The following is a 14,859-nucleotide window of genomic DNA, read 5'->3' as shown; positions in this document are numbered from 1 at the left end:
AAATACTAGTGAAGTTAGGTGTTCTTGGTAGTAATAATATCTGTGTGAACAAGGAATTGTCACAGTTCAGTTTTGGATGTATTTATTTAAATCTTGTTCATACACTGTGACTCGAGGTTCTGAAAAAATGAGTGTTGCTTAGAAATTTTTCATATTTTTTTCTAGGTTATGTTATCTTTGTAGAAGGTATATTTGGTGTCTCCTCATTCTTTGTTCTTTATCCAAGAAGCTTTAACAGCACATTCTCTAATTGGGTTTCCTTTATTTTCTGTACTAAAAATCATAAAACTTGTGGGGCATTTTCCTCTTGTGATTAATCAAAAAGCTGCTTTGTGCAAAAAAAAAAAAAATAAAATCACTGTTTATTTAAAAGTTTGTGAGGGACTTTGTTAATTCTCCTCTCTCAGAACCAAATTGAGAAAACAGAATCATATTGTGTGTTCAGAGATTCTGGTGCTGCAAGAGATTATGGTTACATTCCTCTTCTGCCACTGGCAAGCATGAGCACCATGTCTTGCTTCTGTACATTTGTACATTGCAGACATTAATTATGCTACTTAGGACTTTGAGAAATGTGTTATTAGTCTTATTGTACTCGTGGAGCAACATATGGCTGCAGTAAATGACCTAAATCCACAGATTACATCCGTGTCCATATTCCAGTTTGAAGTGGGAGTTGGATTGTTCTGTCACAGGGTAAAAAATACACTTCTCTGAGTGCTATTCTAATTCTTCAGCAGAAGGAGTAATTAAGATATATTAAGAGTAGAAAATATGGCAACTAGAAAAGAAAGAAAGCCTTTTTTGAGAGGTGCTTTGTTTGTTCGGGTCTGTGTCCAGCTGCAAGCAGATGCTGGGGGTATAAACTTACTCTTGTTGAAGGATTTTTAATTCCGAAGGTAAAATTGGACCATTTTGTGCCTTGCTAAGCAAAGAGGAGTGCATAAAAATGTGCATGACCTACTTGGCAGCACACTTTTGGCATCCTGAGTGAAGGAAGGTTGTGATCTGTTTCTGAATCTGATCTGTGGTCAAAGGAATACAGCCTGAGACTTCCTGATTCTGTTCATTGCATTTGGTACTTTAAACACTCATCTCTGTCAAAACACAAAGTTATGTATCCAGAATGTAAGGCAGAGATAGGCTTCACAATGGTATAGGGGTAATGAGGTGAATAAATATCAATTACTAGACTTTATACACACACGCACTAAGGTTTGGTCATTTAACTGGGGAACTTGTCATGGGCAAGGCAGCCTGACTGTGAAATCAGGAATTGTACAGCCTGATTTCTGGGTGGTCTGGAATGAGCTGTTGAACACTAACATTCTGACTATCAGTAGGAGTGATCCTTTTTACCTAACTCACAGTAATGTTGCAAATTGTGACTCAAGATTTTAGAGCACAACATTGTCGCAAAACCAGTGGGTTTTGGAAAACGTGTAGTGTGCTTGTTCACCTGGCAGGTTTTCCTGTTTTACAGATGTAAAGTTCTGTAGGCATGTATATCTTTGGCTTTCTCATCCCCTGCCCCATACTGGCAAGGTCTAACTTCTTGGAAGATGAAAAACCTTGGATTCTTGTCACTGAGCTCTTGGGTGGGTTGCTGGTGTTCTTTCTGTCTGTTACCACATAGACCTTCAATGTCATCTAAAAAAAATGCAGCTTAATTTTGGTGTGAGATGAGGCATGATGTGTTTTCATAACCTTCTTGAAAGTGTGGCAAAGAGGTATTTGATTTTTTTTTTGTTTTTTTTGCCCATGGCCTTATGTTATAATTTAATGACTTCTAACTCTTGCTTGTTTTCCATTCTCCTTGCTTTCGTGTACAGATGCTTTTTGTTAATACTGTTCTTATTCTTCATCTTTTGTTTCAGAACTCCATCTCCTGCCTTACTTTGTATGTCGGAACCACATGATGGATCATTTGAGTTACATAACAGCCTCCCATCTCCCTCTTCCCTTCGTAGTTTAAAGCACACCCAAAAGGTTTGCCACTTTTGAACTAGAGAGACCAATGAACTGCATCTTCCCCGCCTTCAGTTCTTTTCACAGGATCCTGAAATGACTCCTGTATCAAAATCTTCCTTTGTGCTGCCAAACTAAACAAATTGTCTTATCTCTTATTGCCCAAAGACAGAGGTGGGTGGTGACTGCCAGAAATCAAGTAGGATTGTTTTAATTTTCGTTCTGCTCATCTGTTCCTCTCCCCTGTGATACAAACTGTGAGCTCTTTAGAACAGGACCTGTCTCTGTATGCTTGATTCTGTAAGACATCTTTTTTTTTTTTTGTTTTTGTAAGCTGAACTGTGAGCTGTTTAGGGCAGAACCTTGTTTTATTATTTATCTGTAAAATGTCTAATATACATTTTAAAAATCTTTCACTGTGTAACTGATATAAATAAATATCAAGTTTGTTTGAAGAAAAAAATTGGTCCAGTTTATGTTGTAGTACTTTCTCTGTATCTTTACATAACGCTGAGCATTTCTCATGAAATGTCTTTGAGATTAAAGCTGGGAGGGTCTAGCACTTTAGCTGACAGCACAGTATGTCTTTTAATTATTCTGCCTTGGATGAAGTATTCCTCTTCATTGAATTTACTTCTTTTATTAACATTGCACTGTTGTACTTGCCAAAAGGAGATTCAAAACATGCAACTAATTTTTTTTATTATGTTTAATTAGGGCTCAGCTCAGCAGTACAGAAACCTATGATAGTCTTGGTTTACAGAGGAACAGAAGTGTACTTGAAAAGAAACTAGACAATTTCTGGCTTTTTTTTCTCCATTTTTGCTTTGGTGGGAAAAACTGTTGAGTTGCCTAAAGCTACTGCTGATGCAAAGAGCAGCTTTAGAGAAGGAGAGTTTGCCAACCTCGTTTCTCTGAACTTGGAACTTTTGAAAAAAATATCTGATTAAAAAAAAAAGACCAAGAGACACAAAGATAAATTTTAAATTCTCTAGGCTGTTTTCCAGTCAGTTGAGTAAGCTTGTCTAAGAAGGTGTGTTAAGAACAGCTACAACAGGGGAGGAGAAAAGCCCCAAAGTTTTGGAAAGGAGTTGGAGGGGGGGGGGAAATAAAAGGCAAAACCCCACCCCTCAAAACAATTTTGAAAATCTGGTTGATCCTGGATGTCTGATCAGACTTTCTGTATTCTGTTACCAATGCTCTTAAGGCTGGCATTTTTCCAGAACACAAACCCTTCAAGAGTGTGTGGATTAGCTGGAAACTGAAGCCTCTTTATTGTTGGCCTTTGATACTCGCTACTGATGTTGGGTAAATCCTCAGTGATTTGTGTGTGTGTGACTGTTGTAAGTTTTGTTGCCACTGCCTCTCTTTAGCTCCCCTCAGCTTTGCTGCCAAATAACGATGAAGCTGCAGGAGCCTGCACAAAAATGTTATTTATTTCCTTAATAATGTATTCAAGTAATGGTATTTGTAAATAGGCTGGCTTTATTTAAACAAATAAACAAAAGAAGGGTCACTTATCCCATAGTGACTAAACATTCAGGAATGATTCCTAACTGAGAAATGGAGTGCCCTAAATGTCATGTCAAAATTTGACTACTCAGTCCTGATCTAGATTTCATCATGATGTTGGTTTGATGTTGACTTACATTATGGGCAGATTTGTTGTTTTCTGCTACTCTAGATTTCAGTTAAATGTTTAATTTAGAAGTGTTTATTTTGCAGTAAAAATAGAAGTAGTGTGTTAACATAACTGTAGTCTAACAAAATATTTTTTTTATCCCTTATGAATATAAGCATATGTAATTCTGAATAATTTAGGGTTCTAATTAAAATAAGGAATATGAGTCACACCAAAATGAGTTCTGCTTATTTTGAGACAAAGTTGTTATCATCTTGGGTTTCTTTTAAAATGTATGTAACTCTGCTTGGCTTGACTTAGGAATAATACATTTAGATGCACTTTTAGGTGGAAAGGTTTTTTTTTGGCAAGAAAATGTGAATTTGTATGTGCTGAGTTGCTGCATATCCAGATACCTATTTGCCCTCATGGTAAATTATCTGTTACAATGGAAAAATTATATGCAAACAGAAAAATAAACTTTTTAATAAATTGTCCTTAAACATTTAGTGATAAAGCCAAATGCTTTACCTGTTTGTATTTACATGACTTGGCAAGTGGGGAAAAAAAAAATTAAATCTTTATTGGGATGATCTGTCCAGTTTAGGATTAAATTTCAGTTTTGGCTTTATCTCTCCTTATGTTTTCATTAAGCTGTTTTAAGACTATCTACCTTAGTTGAAAACCACAGTTACTCTGAGTGGTATCTCCACGTGTTTTATGGGCAAACATTGAGTGGTCGGTGGGAATTGCCTTGACACAACTAAAACAAGGTCTTATCGTGGGACATGACAAGTAGCTTGGCTCTGTATTTAATGTGTTCTCACTCCAGGGCTCCTTCCAGGCTGGCTGTTATTGCAGTGTTTGGGTTGGATTGCAGCACCTCTGCACGGTGAAGGATTGGCAGTGTCTGAATCTGCTCCCAGCCTGTGCCTTTGGGGAGCTGAGACTCTGATCAGGCTCAGGTGTAACAGAGCTGAAAGGACTCAGGGCCCAGCTTGTGGTCATGTCTGGTGCAGTAGCATCATGAAATGAGTTGGTGGGTGTCTTTGGGCAGTGCAGCTGGAGTAGATACCAGATCTGACTCCAGCTTTGTGGCTCTTGGTTGCAGCATATTTGTAATATGTGTGCCTGACACAGTCACTGTGCTAGAGTTTTTTCTTGCTGGCAAGAGTTTAGCTTTCTTTCCCTCAAATGGTGCATCTTTAATTTTTTACAGGAACAACAAAGCAACAGATAATTGGAATCCCATTAATTTAAGGGTGTTTTTAAATATTTATTTTATGTCGTGCTCCCCTCGGAGGAAACAAAATATTTTGGGTTTTGTCAGTGACAACAGCAGTACACTTACTGTTAAGAATAACTTTTCCTTGCCCAGAGCACTGTATTGCAAAGAAGTGTAAGGAGTGCATATTTTTGAATTGGTTAGATGGAAAACAGAACCAATGCATTAGTCACCCTGTTTCGTTTTGGTTGGCTTTTTCTGTGGTTCATGACTCCAAGAAAAACACATTTGTCCAATTTACACACAAAGGGAGAGGCAGGATGTATCTTTCATATAACATCACACTTTTCAATGAAAAATATCAGTATGTGTCATTGCCATGTGCCTGCAAACACACAGAAACAAAGGCAGCATTAGCATTTCATGGGAATCGCTCATTTTAAAATTGAGTCTTTTAAAAATAGCTTGGTGCTTTATTTGCTTGAAAACTTGCATTTGGAGCGACTTGAATAATGCGTCTCTTAAGGTTTTATCCTAAATATCTATATTGAAGCAGAGTGGATGTGGCCAGGCAATCCTGATGTGGAATGCATGGTGCTTTTTGGGCTCTGAAAGGTCTGAGTGTGTGGGATGTGCTCTTTTGCATGTGACTGGCATCACACCATCATACCCGTGCAAGCTCTGGGGGATGTTGTACTGTTAAACCACCAGCACAGACAACAATGATCTTAGTTGCAAGATTCTTCCCTAAATCACACATGATTGTTGTGGTGTTTCAACCTGAAAAGAAGCTTATCCAGAACTCTTCATGGTTTTAGCACATTTAAATCTGCTTTACTCCTTTCCTGAGGAAGTGTTGAGTAAGATGATCTGATTCAATGTCCCTGGTGTTTAGGTCTTCCAAGTTTAAAGAAATCTAGTGATGTCTAGGAGACAAGTCTCTTTTCCATTTATGTGTAGTTCTCTTGGGTCCCAAAAATCAGAAGACACTTAGCCCAATATTTCCAAAACCCCAAATCTATTCTGAAAATGAATCAACTTCACTCTGCAAATGGGGCATTTGTCTATTTATAAGAACCCAGTAGATGTTTGCTGCAATTCAGAAAGCAGCATCAGAGTTTAGGAGCAGTGTAGTGGGGTGAAAAAGAGAAACCTGAAGACAACTGTGACTAACACACACTTTTAGTGATATGTTTGAGTTGGTTTCTGCTGTTGTACAGTCCATAAGAAAGCCACCAGTGTATGAAAGACCAGAAATATGCAACACACAGAGACCAGGACTTCTGCAATTCTACAGAACACTTGTGTTCCCTTAGCTGATCTTAAAATGTTTACTGTAGTGGCAGGGAAGAAACTTGTCTTCTGGACTCCCTTTTAGTTTCTGTTCAAGCTGCCTGTGATGTAGGGCTCGAGGAAGGCTGGGCTTTAAATCAGTCCTTGAGCACACATGGATCTTTGGGCCTCCAGAGCTTTTCCATCGATGGAGAGAAAGTAAGAAACAATTCTGAAGAACCCAGGTGTGAGCAAACCCTGTAGGCTTTTACATGGAGGACTAAGCTGTTGCAAAGAGAGACAGCACCACTGTGTTTCAAATATGTTGTTAATGGCAGATCCAAATTATCCCAGTGTTCAGGAGAAGGTAGGGAAACTGAAGAAAACTTGCTGTTGTCTGAAATGTTTTTTTGAATTTCTTCTTGTGTTTTCAAACTTGCTTGTGTTTGAAATAAAGAAATGTTTTTAAAACGTGTAAATGCCCGATGCAAATCGGTTACAAAATGTCCCCCAGTGATCGATGGACTGTATGCTGTGTATTTAAACAAGAAATCACTGAATTGCTTTTCCACTCAGTGAATCCCTTTCTGTGTTTTACAGAGGAGGTGGCACCGTTTGACAGAGCCCTGTACTCCTCTGGTGTATGTTGACACAGTGCAGCAGGCATTAATTGAGCGATGCTAACAGCTTCTTAATTGAGACCATTAGCTGAAAATCTGCCCCAAAATTCAGTGATAGCAGTCGACTGCAGATAGCCAAGAATGTGAGAGTATTGAACAAGTCATCATAGAAAATGAAGAATAAAATCCAGTGCTAATTTCTGAGTCTTTATGAAAAGCAGGCTGTAAGAAAGGGCTGAAGGGTTTTAAATGTCTCCAGCAAATCCCATGTGCTTGTAGCTCTCTTGTTAGTTCTGCTCCCCGTCCTTTAGGTTAGCTGGTGATGTAGAGCTGTGCCATAATGTTTATCCTCATGTATGTCTTATTCTTAAACAGGATTTTCACTTCTGAGTGTCAGATTAGAGCTCGTTCAGCTTGAGCACCAGCAGCAAGAGCAGTTGATCTCAGCACAAACTTGAGATTTCCAGGGCAATCGCTTGAAATTAGTTTTATGAAACATTTGCTCAAAATAGGATATTTAAATACTCTATACAACACAGTGATTGCTTTTCCAAAGTGGATGTTATTTAAGCATGTTGTTCTTCTGTCACATTTGGGGGAAATATCTGTTTAATTCTTTGTAATTGGCTGTCCTTGGTGCTCAAGTCTATAATCCTGTGCTGGTTTTTTCGTGTAGTTTTTCCTTCCTTTTAAAAAAACTCACTACTAGCACATAACTTGTTGGCAGGCTGTCTGTCTGACCTGGATTAAATAGCTCTGCAGCTGCAACACCCCAGCACTGTGGTACAGGGAAGATTCACCTCTGGAGGATACAATTTGTTTCCTGGAAAGGAAACTAAAATCTTTATTGTTAATATATCCCTTCGTGTGTCACTTAAGTGGTGTCAGTCTCTGAGTGAAGTTTAAAAAAAGTCTTTTGAAGTCCACAAGAGTTACTTTGGTGGGAAGAATTAAGGTTGCTCTGGTTCCTTAATTTTGCATGTCCTTTACATAGTTGTTTAGATTTCTCTTCCTATTAAACCATACTGTGATTTTTTTTTTGTGGTAATGTTTTACTGTTTGGGTGTTTATGATCTTTGTGGTTTAACTTTGGTGTATGAAACCACATTCAGTGTGGATTTTGATTCAGTAGTAGTTTTTATAGAGAGGTAAGATTTTTACTTGTAGAGTTTAAATAGCTTTGTACTTTACTCAATCCATGTGTTAGGCTGAGGTTTTAAAATTTACTCTATATTGAAAATATAAGTACATTTTGCTGAAGAACAAATGTTGATAAACTTAGTTAAAGACAGTGAATCTGATAGAAAATGTTTTCTATCCTGCTAGAAGCTTCTCCCCACCTCTTCAAGTTTTTTGACACTGAGGGACAAAAGAAACACTAATTTTTGCAGAACCAAGGAGCTAAAGCTGTAAAATTACTTGGACACTTCAGATATTTCACTTGGAAGTTGCATTCTTCTAAGCTCCTGTATAGCTGTTTCTTAAACTGTAAAGGTACTTAATTGTACTGCTTAATGAGGATTTTTAGGTCTATGAGGGCATATTTTAAGGACACATAAAAAATGCTGCAGCCTTGGGAGTGAGCAAGTGGGTGTGTAGATCATACTTAAATTCCAGTGAGCTCTATGAAGAAGAGATTCTGTTACCTCTGCTGGTAGATGATCTGGAAAGGTGCCTTATGAATTATGCTCCCCACAAAGTGATAGAAAGATCAAGTAGTGATGGTTATGTACAGTCCTTACCTATAGCCAGTAATCCAGTAGTTGAACTGAAACCTTTATGTGGTTTGGGGTACCTGGGTTTATTTTTCTCCTTTTGCATTTATCCAACTGTCCTAAACACAGTGCCAGAGTGTTTGTGAATTAGTGGTTTAAAATATGTGTGATAGGGAGACACACCAGCACTTGACCTGTGGCAATATTTGAATGGAGGGTTTTTTAGCACATGTTTTTGTGTAAAGATCCAGAACAAGTCTAAAGGTGAAGAATCATGCTTTGGAAGCTCAGAAATGAGTGAGTATGACCTAAAGAGAAGTGCTTAACGCTGATCTCTGAATTTACAGAGTCAAGATGGTGTTAAAATGAACTAAGTTCACAGCATGTAACTTAGTTTATAATGAGCATCAAGTTATTAACTATAACAGTGAATGGCATGGACTTTATTACTTTGCACAGTGTGACCTGGGGTAGAGTTAGCAAAACATCATCATGTTTGCTGAGTAACTTGGCCATCAGCTCTGGATCTTTGTGTAACAGTAACAAAACTGTTCCCAGGCATAACAACTAGTTTTTAATAATACAGTAAGCTAGTCAAAGTAAGTGTATTTTTATGCAAAGCAAGAAGCATAAAAGCTAATAGTACCCTGGTATGTCTTCTGTTAGTTACGTGAAAAATTCTAGTTAAATGTGCTTAAAGTGGAATTAGGAAGAGGGGAAATCTTTGCATATGCTGCAGATGAATTCATGTGCATGCAGTGAATTACCCAGGTAATTAAAGTTGCTTGGTGCAGTGAATGGCTTTAAAAGAGATACAAGAAAATTGCTTGGACTTAAATACCGTAAGTATGTAATTTCAGAAAATGCTATAAATTTGTCTTGGTCTCTGTTGTCTCTATAATGTAAGTTATGTCTTGTGCTGTAACTGGATTTTGTTGCTTCAGGGTGTTTTGCAAGTGAGACAGCCCATCTTAATAGGCTTTTTGGTAAACAGTTTTTAACAGGAAATCATGAACGTGCTGTAAATGCCATAAAGTTAAAACAAATACCTCTTCTCTTTGACTTCTTCACATACTTAAATTGTTGGGCATTTCAGTTGGAGTCTTCATTTTCTGTTTGAAGCTTGTCTAATTGAATCCTTTAAGCAAAGTTATGCCTCTTCCAGCTGGATGGCAATTTCTGTCATTGTCACAGTTCTCCATGGAGATGGACAGCCAGTGATACTGTTGAGTACATCACAAATATGTAGTAGCTCACTCCTGAAATTTGAAGGCTCCTTTTAGAAAGGAGAAATGAAATGTCCAGATTCAGAGTGGGGAAGATATGATTAACAGTGTTGCACTGGGTGGTGTGCAGTTGTTTTGAAATTCACTGTGAAACTTTGTTCTGTGGGTGAAAGGAAAAATCTGGGGATATAGATTTATTCTGCACTTTAATTACAGCAAAGTGTGAGCTACCTGTCTATTAGTTTCAGATTTAGAAAGAATGTGCTTGCAGATTAAATCATACCTGTAAATTTTGCAAAGGAAAGGAATTTTTCATGGATTATTTTTTCTCTGTGTCATCTCATACATCCAGTGACCTGTTTAGCCCCATGATAACTATCACCAGTATATTGAAGCTGCATGGTATGTGACTGATTGTTCATAATGAGAAAAAATTGTTCTCCACATATGGCGAGATAAAAACTGAGTTGATTTTACACAGATAATTTAAAGAAAGGTTTAGCAAAGATTTTCAAGTGTGTGGATAGGGAAACATACATGTAGATTATAAATGTTCTTAGGTAGAATCACATTTTCTAAGCATGAGTTTGACATTCCTCTCTTGGGAATGGTTTAATACTTGGGTGGTTCTCTGATCCCTGGTTTTGTGCAGCAGTCCTACAGATTAGATGGTGTTTGCACTGGAAAAAGAAACCATTATTGCCACGTGATTTTGATCCTTATTCCCTCACACATCCCATTGGATGTTCCCCCTGCCACAGCTGGTCCTCTGATGACTCAAAGGCTCACTGTGCATCTAAAGAGCCCTGAGCTCAGTTCTGGAATACTCTGTGACTTTCAGAGTGGAGTTTCCAGGCACAGGAGTTCTGCAATCTCACCGAATGGCTCATTCCTTACACTCAAACAAGTGAGGAGCAAGTAAAATCCTGCCCTTCCAGCAGCTGAACGCACCCATAGACTGAGAAGTTGGGTCTGTTTTTTGGAGATGCCAAGTCTGTTTTGCACAAAATACACAAGCACTGGTCACAAAGACCTGCTCAAATTGAAGTGTCCTATGTTTTTTCATATGTGCTCTTAAGAGCTGAGTCGAGATGAACGTCAGACAGGTTGTCAGGCTGCAGGTAGCCTTAGTGTACTTACAACCTTTTCGGGAATTTTATAGCTCTGTGTTGTCGCTGGGACCTATTTCTGACTGGGAAAATGTTTTGTCTCAGGTTTTGAAACTGCAAAGTCTCTGGCCCTGCACGGGGCACACGTGATCCTGGCCTGCAGGAGCCTGTCGAGAGGCGGCGACGCCGTGCAGCGCATCCTGGGGGAGTGGGTAAGTGATGTACAGAGTGTCCAACACTCAACTCTGCTTTCCAAGACACAGAGTCTTTTGTGCATTACAAGCAGTTCAACAGATATGGCATTGCCATGCAGGAGTCTAAAGAGGGAGGCGTTTGTCTTACTGTGTAACATCCTGCCCGGTCGCTGGCGTGTTGGTGATGGAGGTTTTTCGTTTCCCGTGAGTGTGTTGGACTGCAAGGCTTGACTTGTTACCCGTGTTACCCACAGGTGCTTTGTAAGGGCAGAAATGTTTGAAAGAACCACTGAGGCGTTGTTTCAATAGGAAAATGGGAAAACCATCCAACAGGCCCCAAATTGTATCAAAAATAGACAAGTTTGGTCGTGTCGTTGGAAAAGTGCAGCTTTTGGAGCCAAAAATCACTGTGGGTTCGGAGCAGGGATGGGGATGGATCCCCCTCATCCATGGAATGAGCTGTGCTGGTCTCTGTCATGGTTTTTTGGGAGCAGGGATGGGGATGGATCCAGAACCGAAGTGTCCATCCTCCTTCACTTGGTTGTACACAGTCAAATATTAGAGACAGCCACTGTTTTGCCCATAGTTTGCCTACAGTGAGAGATTTCAGGGGGTTGTTCTTACACTTTTAAAACACACGAATGTTTCCCTCATTTTCTGTCCTAGTCCATCAGGCCCAGCAGGCCTGTCTGTCTCAGTGGTTTTTTTTCTTCCAGGTTCTTCCCACTTTCTTTCATTTTTCTTCCATTTTGTCACACAAATACAAGCTTTTCAGTCCCATCTATTACCTTGTTGCTCTTTGACTCCTGACTTTCCCCAATACCCTTTTTTTGATGATCTTCTAAGGCCCTTATTAAAATATATTCAGTGTTCTTAATTTATTCCTCCCACAATCATTTACTTGCTAGTAAGGATTGCAGGCTACTTTTGTGTGAGCTTGCTGGGACTGCTGAATTCCAGGAGATAATCTGGTGAAACTTTACTAAATGAAAGACCTCAGGATGAGATTCTTGAATTTTTATTTCTTTCCAGCTAAAACTAGTGATGATGTTTTAGTTTTATTTCCTGAGCTCTTAAAGTATTTCAGCTGCTCCTGGATGACATGGGAGAGCACTCAGTAGTATTAATATTTACACATAAGTAGTCTACAGATAATTATAATATTTATTAAAAGTTTATTGCAAAACCAAACAGTGCTTATTTACAAGTATTTCCAAATGAGTGATGCCTATAATACTGCTCATTTTTGTGACCATAGGTTTCATGAAGAAACAGTCTTTGGATTTAGGCCTTTTTCTCTTGCCCAGATGATATTAATGATTTACAGTAAAGGATTGGGAGTGAAAAATGTCTTCCTTTCTGCCTCAGTGCTTTCCATTGAAGCTCCTTTTTGCTTGGTTTTGTTTGTTTGTTTTTTTTTCTTCAATAGCATGGAATTCCAAGAGGATTCCAACAGGGGTGAGTGTAGTATGTGTTGCTTAAAGTTCATTTGTCTGCTTTCTTTCAATAGAACTGGATTTGGTGATATTCTGTTGTTTGAATTTAACAGTCCCACTCCAACTAAATATGGCTGTATATATGGGTTTTATGTCACTAAAGTAAGGCAGTAGTGAGTAGCTTTTATTTGAAAAATATTCTGTTTGCCCCCTTGATTCTAACCATATCTGTGAGCACTTTGAAGACAATGGGAATACTTTTCTCAATACCTGTATTATCTCACCAAAAGTTAGCCAATTGTTAATTGAATGAAGATCACTGAAGGTCAAATTACTTCCGAAACACAAAATTTATTTACTAACGGTTTTCAAATTCTAATTGTTCAGAAAAAGAGTCTCATCTGTAAGCTGGTAGCTGGAAAACCTTCAGCGAGTCTTTGTAATGGCTTTGTTGTTGTTTATTGAGAGGGACTAATTAACTTTGATTATTGCACTAATATTATGGCACTTTGACAGTCCCTCAGATTTATGACTCTCTGGGAAAATAAACAAATGAAATGCAGGTGCTGGAGCAGAAAGAATAAGTTATTACTGAACTTTAATTACTTGGAGTGTGTAACCAGGAGAGAATTAGTTGATGAATTACAAGATGCTTAAAATTTACATCAAATTGTAAGCAATCTTGAGGAAAACAAACACAAAAACCTGCCCCAAAGTCAGTTACTGAAAACAAAGAGACAAAGATTAATTTGATTGATTTCCTTCTAATATTAAAATATTGATGTAAAATATTAATTTTTAGCTTATAGGTGTAACTGCAGAGCAGGAAGTTGTTAATTGAAAATTCTTTCATAAAATGAAAGAGCTTAAGAAAAATGTCAACAACCTCTGCATATGGCTCAGATGAATTCTCAATATGAAACTGCAACTGTTCTGCTGTGAAGAACTTCAAAGCATCCACAGTGTTTAGTCTCCCTTTTTAGGGAAAGCAAAATTATTGAAAGGAAATAGATTTACTTTTCAATTTAGAATCAATTTTTTAAAAAATACATCTGCTCAGGATGCAGCTTTACAAGGCCTCACGTGCATTTTCAGGTAGTATTTTCGGAAGCAGTAGCGCTACCTACTTGTTTTATGTTTTCTTGTAAATCTCTGAGATTAAGTCTCTGAGCTGCACTATAAATACCATGTTCCTCAGTAATTTGAGAAGTGGAAATTCAATAAATAGGTTCCTACTCTTCAACTCGGTTTCCAAACCCCACGTTCTTCTAATTTGCATTAAATGTGCTCTTATTAAAAAAAGAAAAAAACATTGCCAAATGGAGTTCCAGTGTGTTTACCTATCACAAGTGTGGAGCTTTACTACTGTGATGGTAATAAAATTGGTATCTCTATTAAAACATGTGTATTATCAAAAGCAACGTGTATCCTACGCTGACTTTTCTGTGGGACAGTGTCCTTTAGTAGTCAAGGTTTAAATGTTGGACACAGAATATTTCCTTTTTTATTCTTTGCTGTCTGATGCAAAAGAGAGTTCCACATGCTTTGCAAGAGACAAAATAATTAAAACCGTGTAACGAAACAACTTCTTATTTCAAATTTTGATAAAATTATCTAATTGTTGATCTGTATTAACTAAAACCTGAAATATATACGGGGAAAAAAAAATGTAATTCTTAAAAACCCAACAACAACCTTTGCCAAACCACAGCAAACCAAAACGAACCCAAATCAAACCCACTGTAATGCAGCATTTAAAAATAAAATACAGTGCCTGTAACAGTACTTGTGAAAACCACCCAGCTTGTTCCCTTGGTGAGTCTGTGTGTGACATCCGTGTCTGGAATTCCATAAACTGAGTGTCTGCAGAAACACAGCTCTGCTCTGGGGCCTGTTGTACTTCTAAACAAGATGTTAGGCAAAAAAAGAAATGCAGTTTCAATCCGCTTGTAATGAAAGCTGAAAATCAAGTTTATAAAGAGAAAATGGGACGGCTAAATGGCTTGGGAAAATCCAATTGTTAAGATTTAGAGAAAACAGTAGGAATAATGGGAGACAATGAGATTTTTTTTCAGATTAGCTGCCATTACGTTTAATAAGCAAATTCAATCTGATCTTAACTGGCTGTTGGAGACAAATCTAGAAAACTTTGTTTATAACAATTTGTGCCTGAAGAGCTGTTTTACAGAGAATTTGAGCCATTTGAGTAGGGATTACCCGTATAAACTTGCTAATTACTTTAGATAACTGACATTTGCTTGCAACCTGCAGTATTCCAGTTCTTTTCTTTCTAAGCTACAGCAGAATTTTGCTAATATTGCAAATAAAGGGTGATTGCCTTGTGTAAAGGATTGTTACAAGCTCTAGCTAGTCTGTCAAATCTAATTTTTATGGAGAGGTATGGTTGGTTATATTGGTACAATCTAATGCTTTGCACACATATATACATATAGACAGAGAAAGGAAGAAAAAG

At 37.9% G+C, this 14,859-nt stretch overlaps 1 protein-coding gene across 3 annotated transcripts in view; it reads left to right on the top strand.

The window, feature by feature from the left end:
• WWOX (WW domain containing oxidoreductase) overlaps positions 1-14,859 on the top strand; it is a 490,348-nt gene that overhangs the window by 12,729 nt on the left and 462,760 nt on the right. For all 3 annotated transcript variants that reach the window (XM_051801776.1, XM_051801778.1, XM_051801777.1), the window contains exon 5: positions 10,862-10,968. In XM_051801776.1, the coding sequence (XP_051657736.1) occupies positions 10,862-10,968 (107 nt within the window). The remainder of the gene's footprint in view (positions 1-10,861; positions 10,969-14,859) is intronic.

The sequence above is a fragment of the Manacus candei genome, unplaced genomic scaffold (genome assembly GCF_025592945.1).
Source record: "Manacus candei isolate 608988 ecotype Guabito, Panama unplaced genomic scaffold, ASM2559294v1 h1tg000053l, whole genome shotgun sequence".
Classification (NCBI taxonomy): domain Eukaryota; kingdom Metazoa; phylum Chordata; class Aves; order Passeriformes; family Pipridae; genus Manacus; species Manacus candei.
This window is presented reverse-complemented; position numbering and strand designations above follow the sequence as displayed.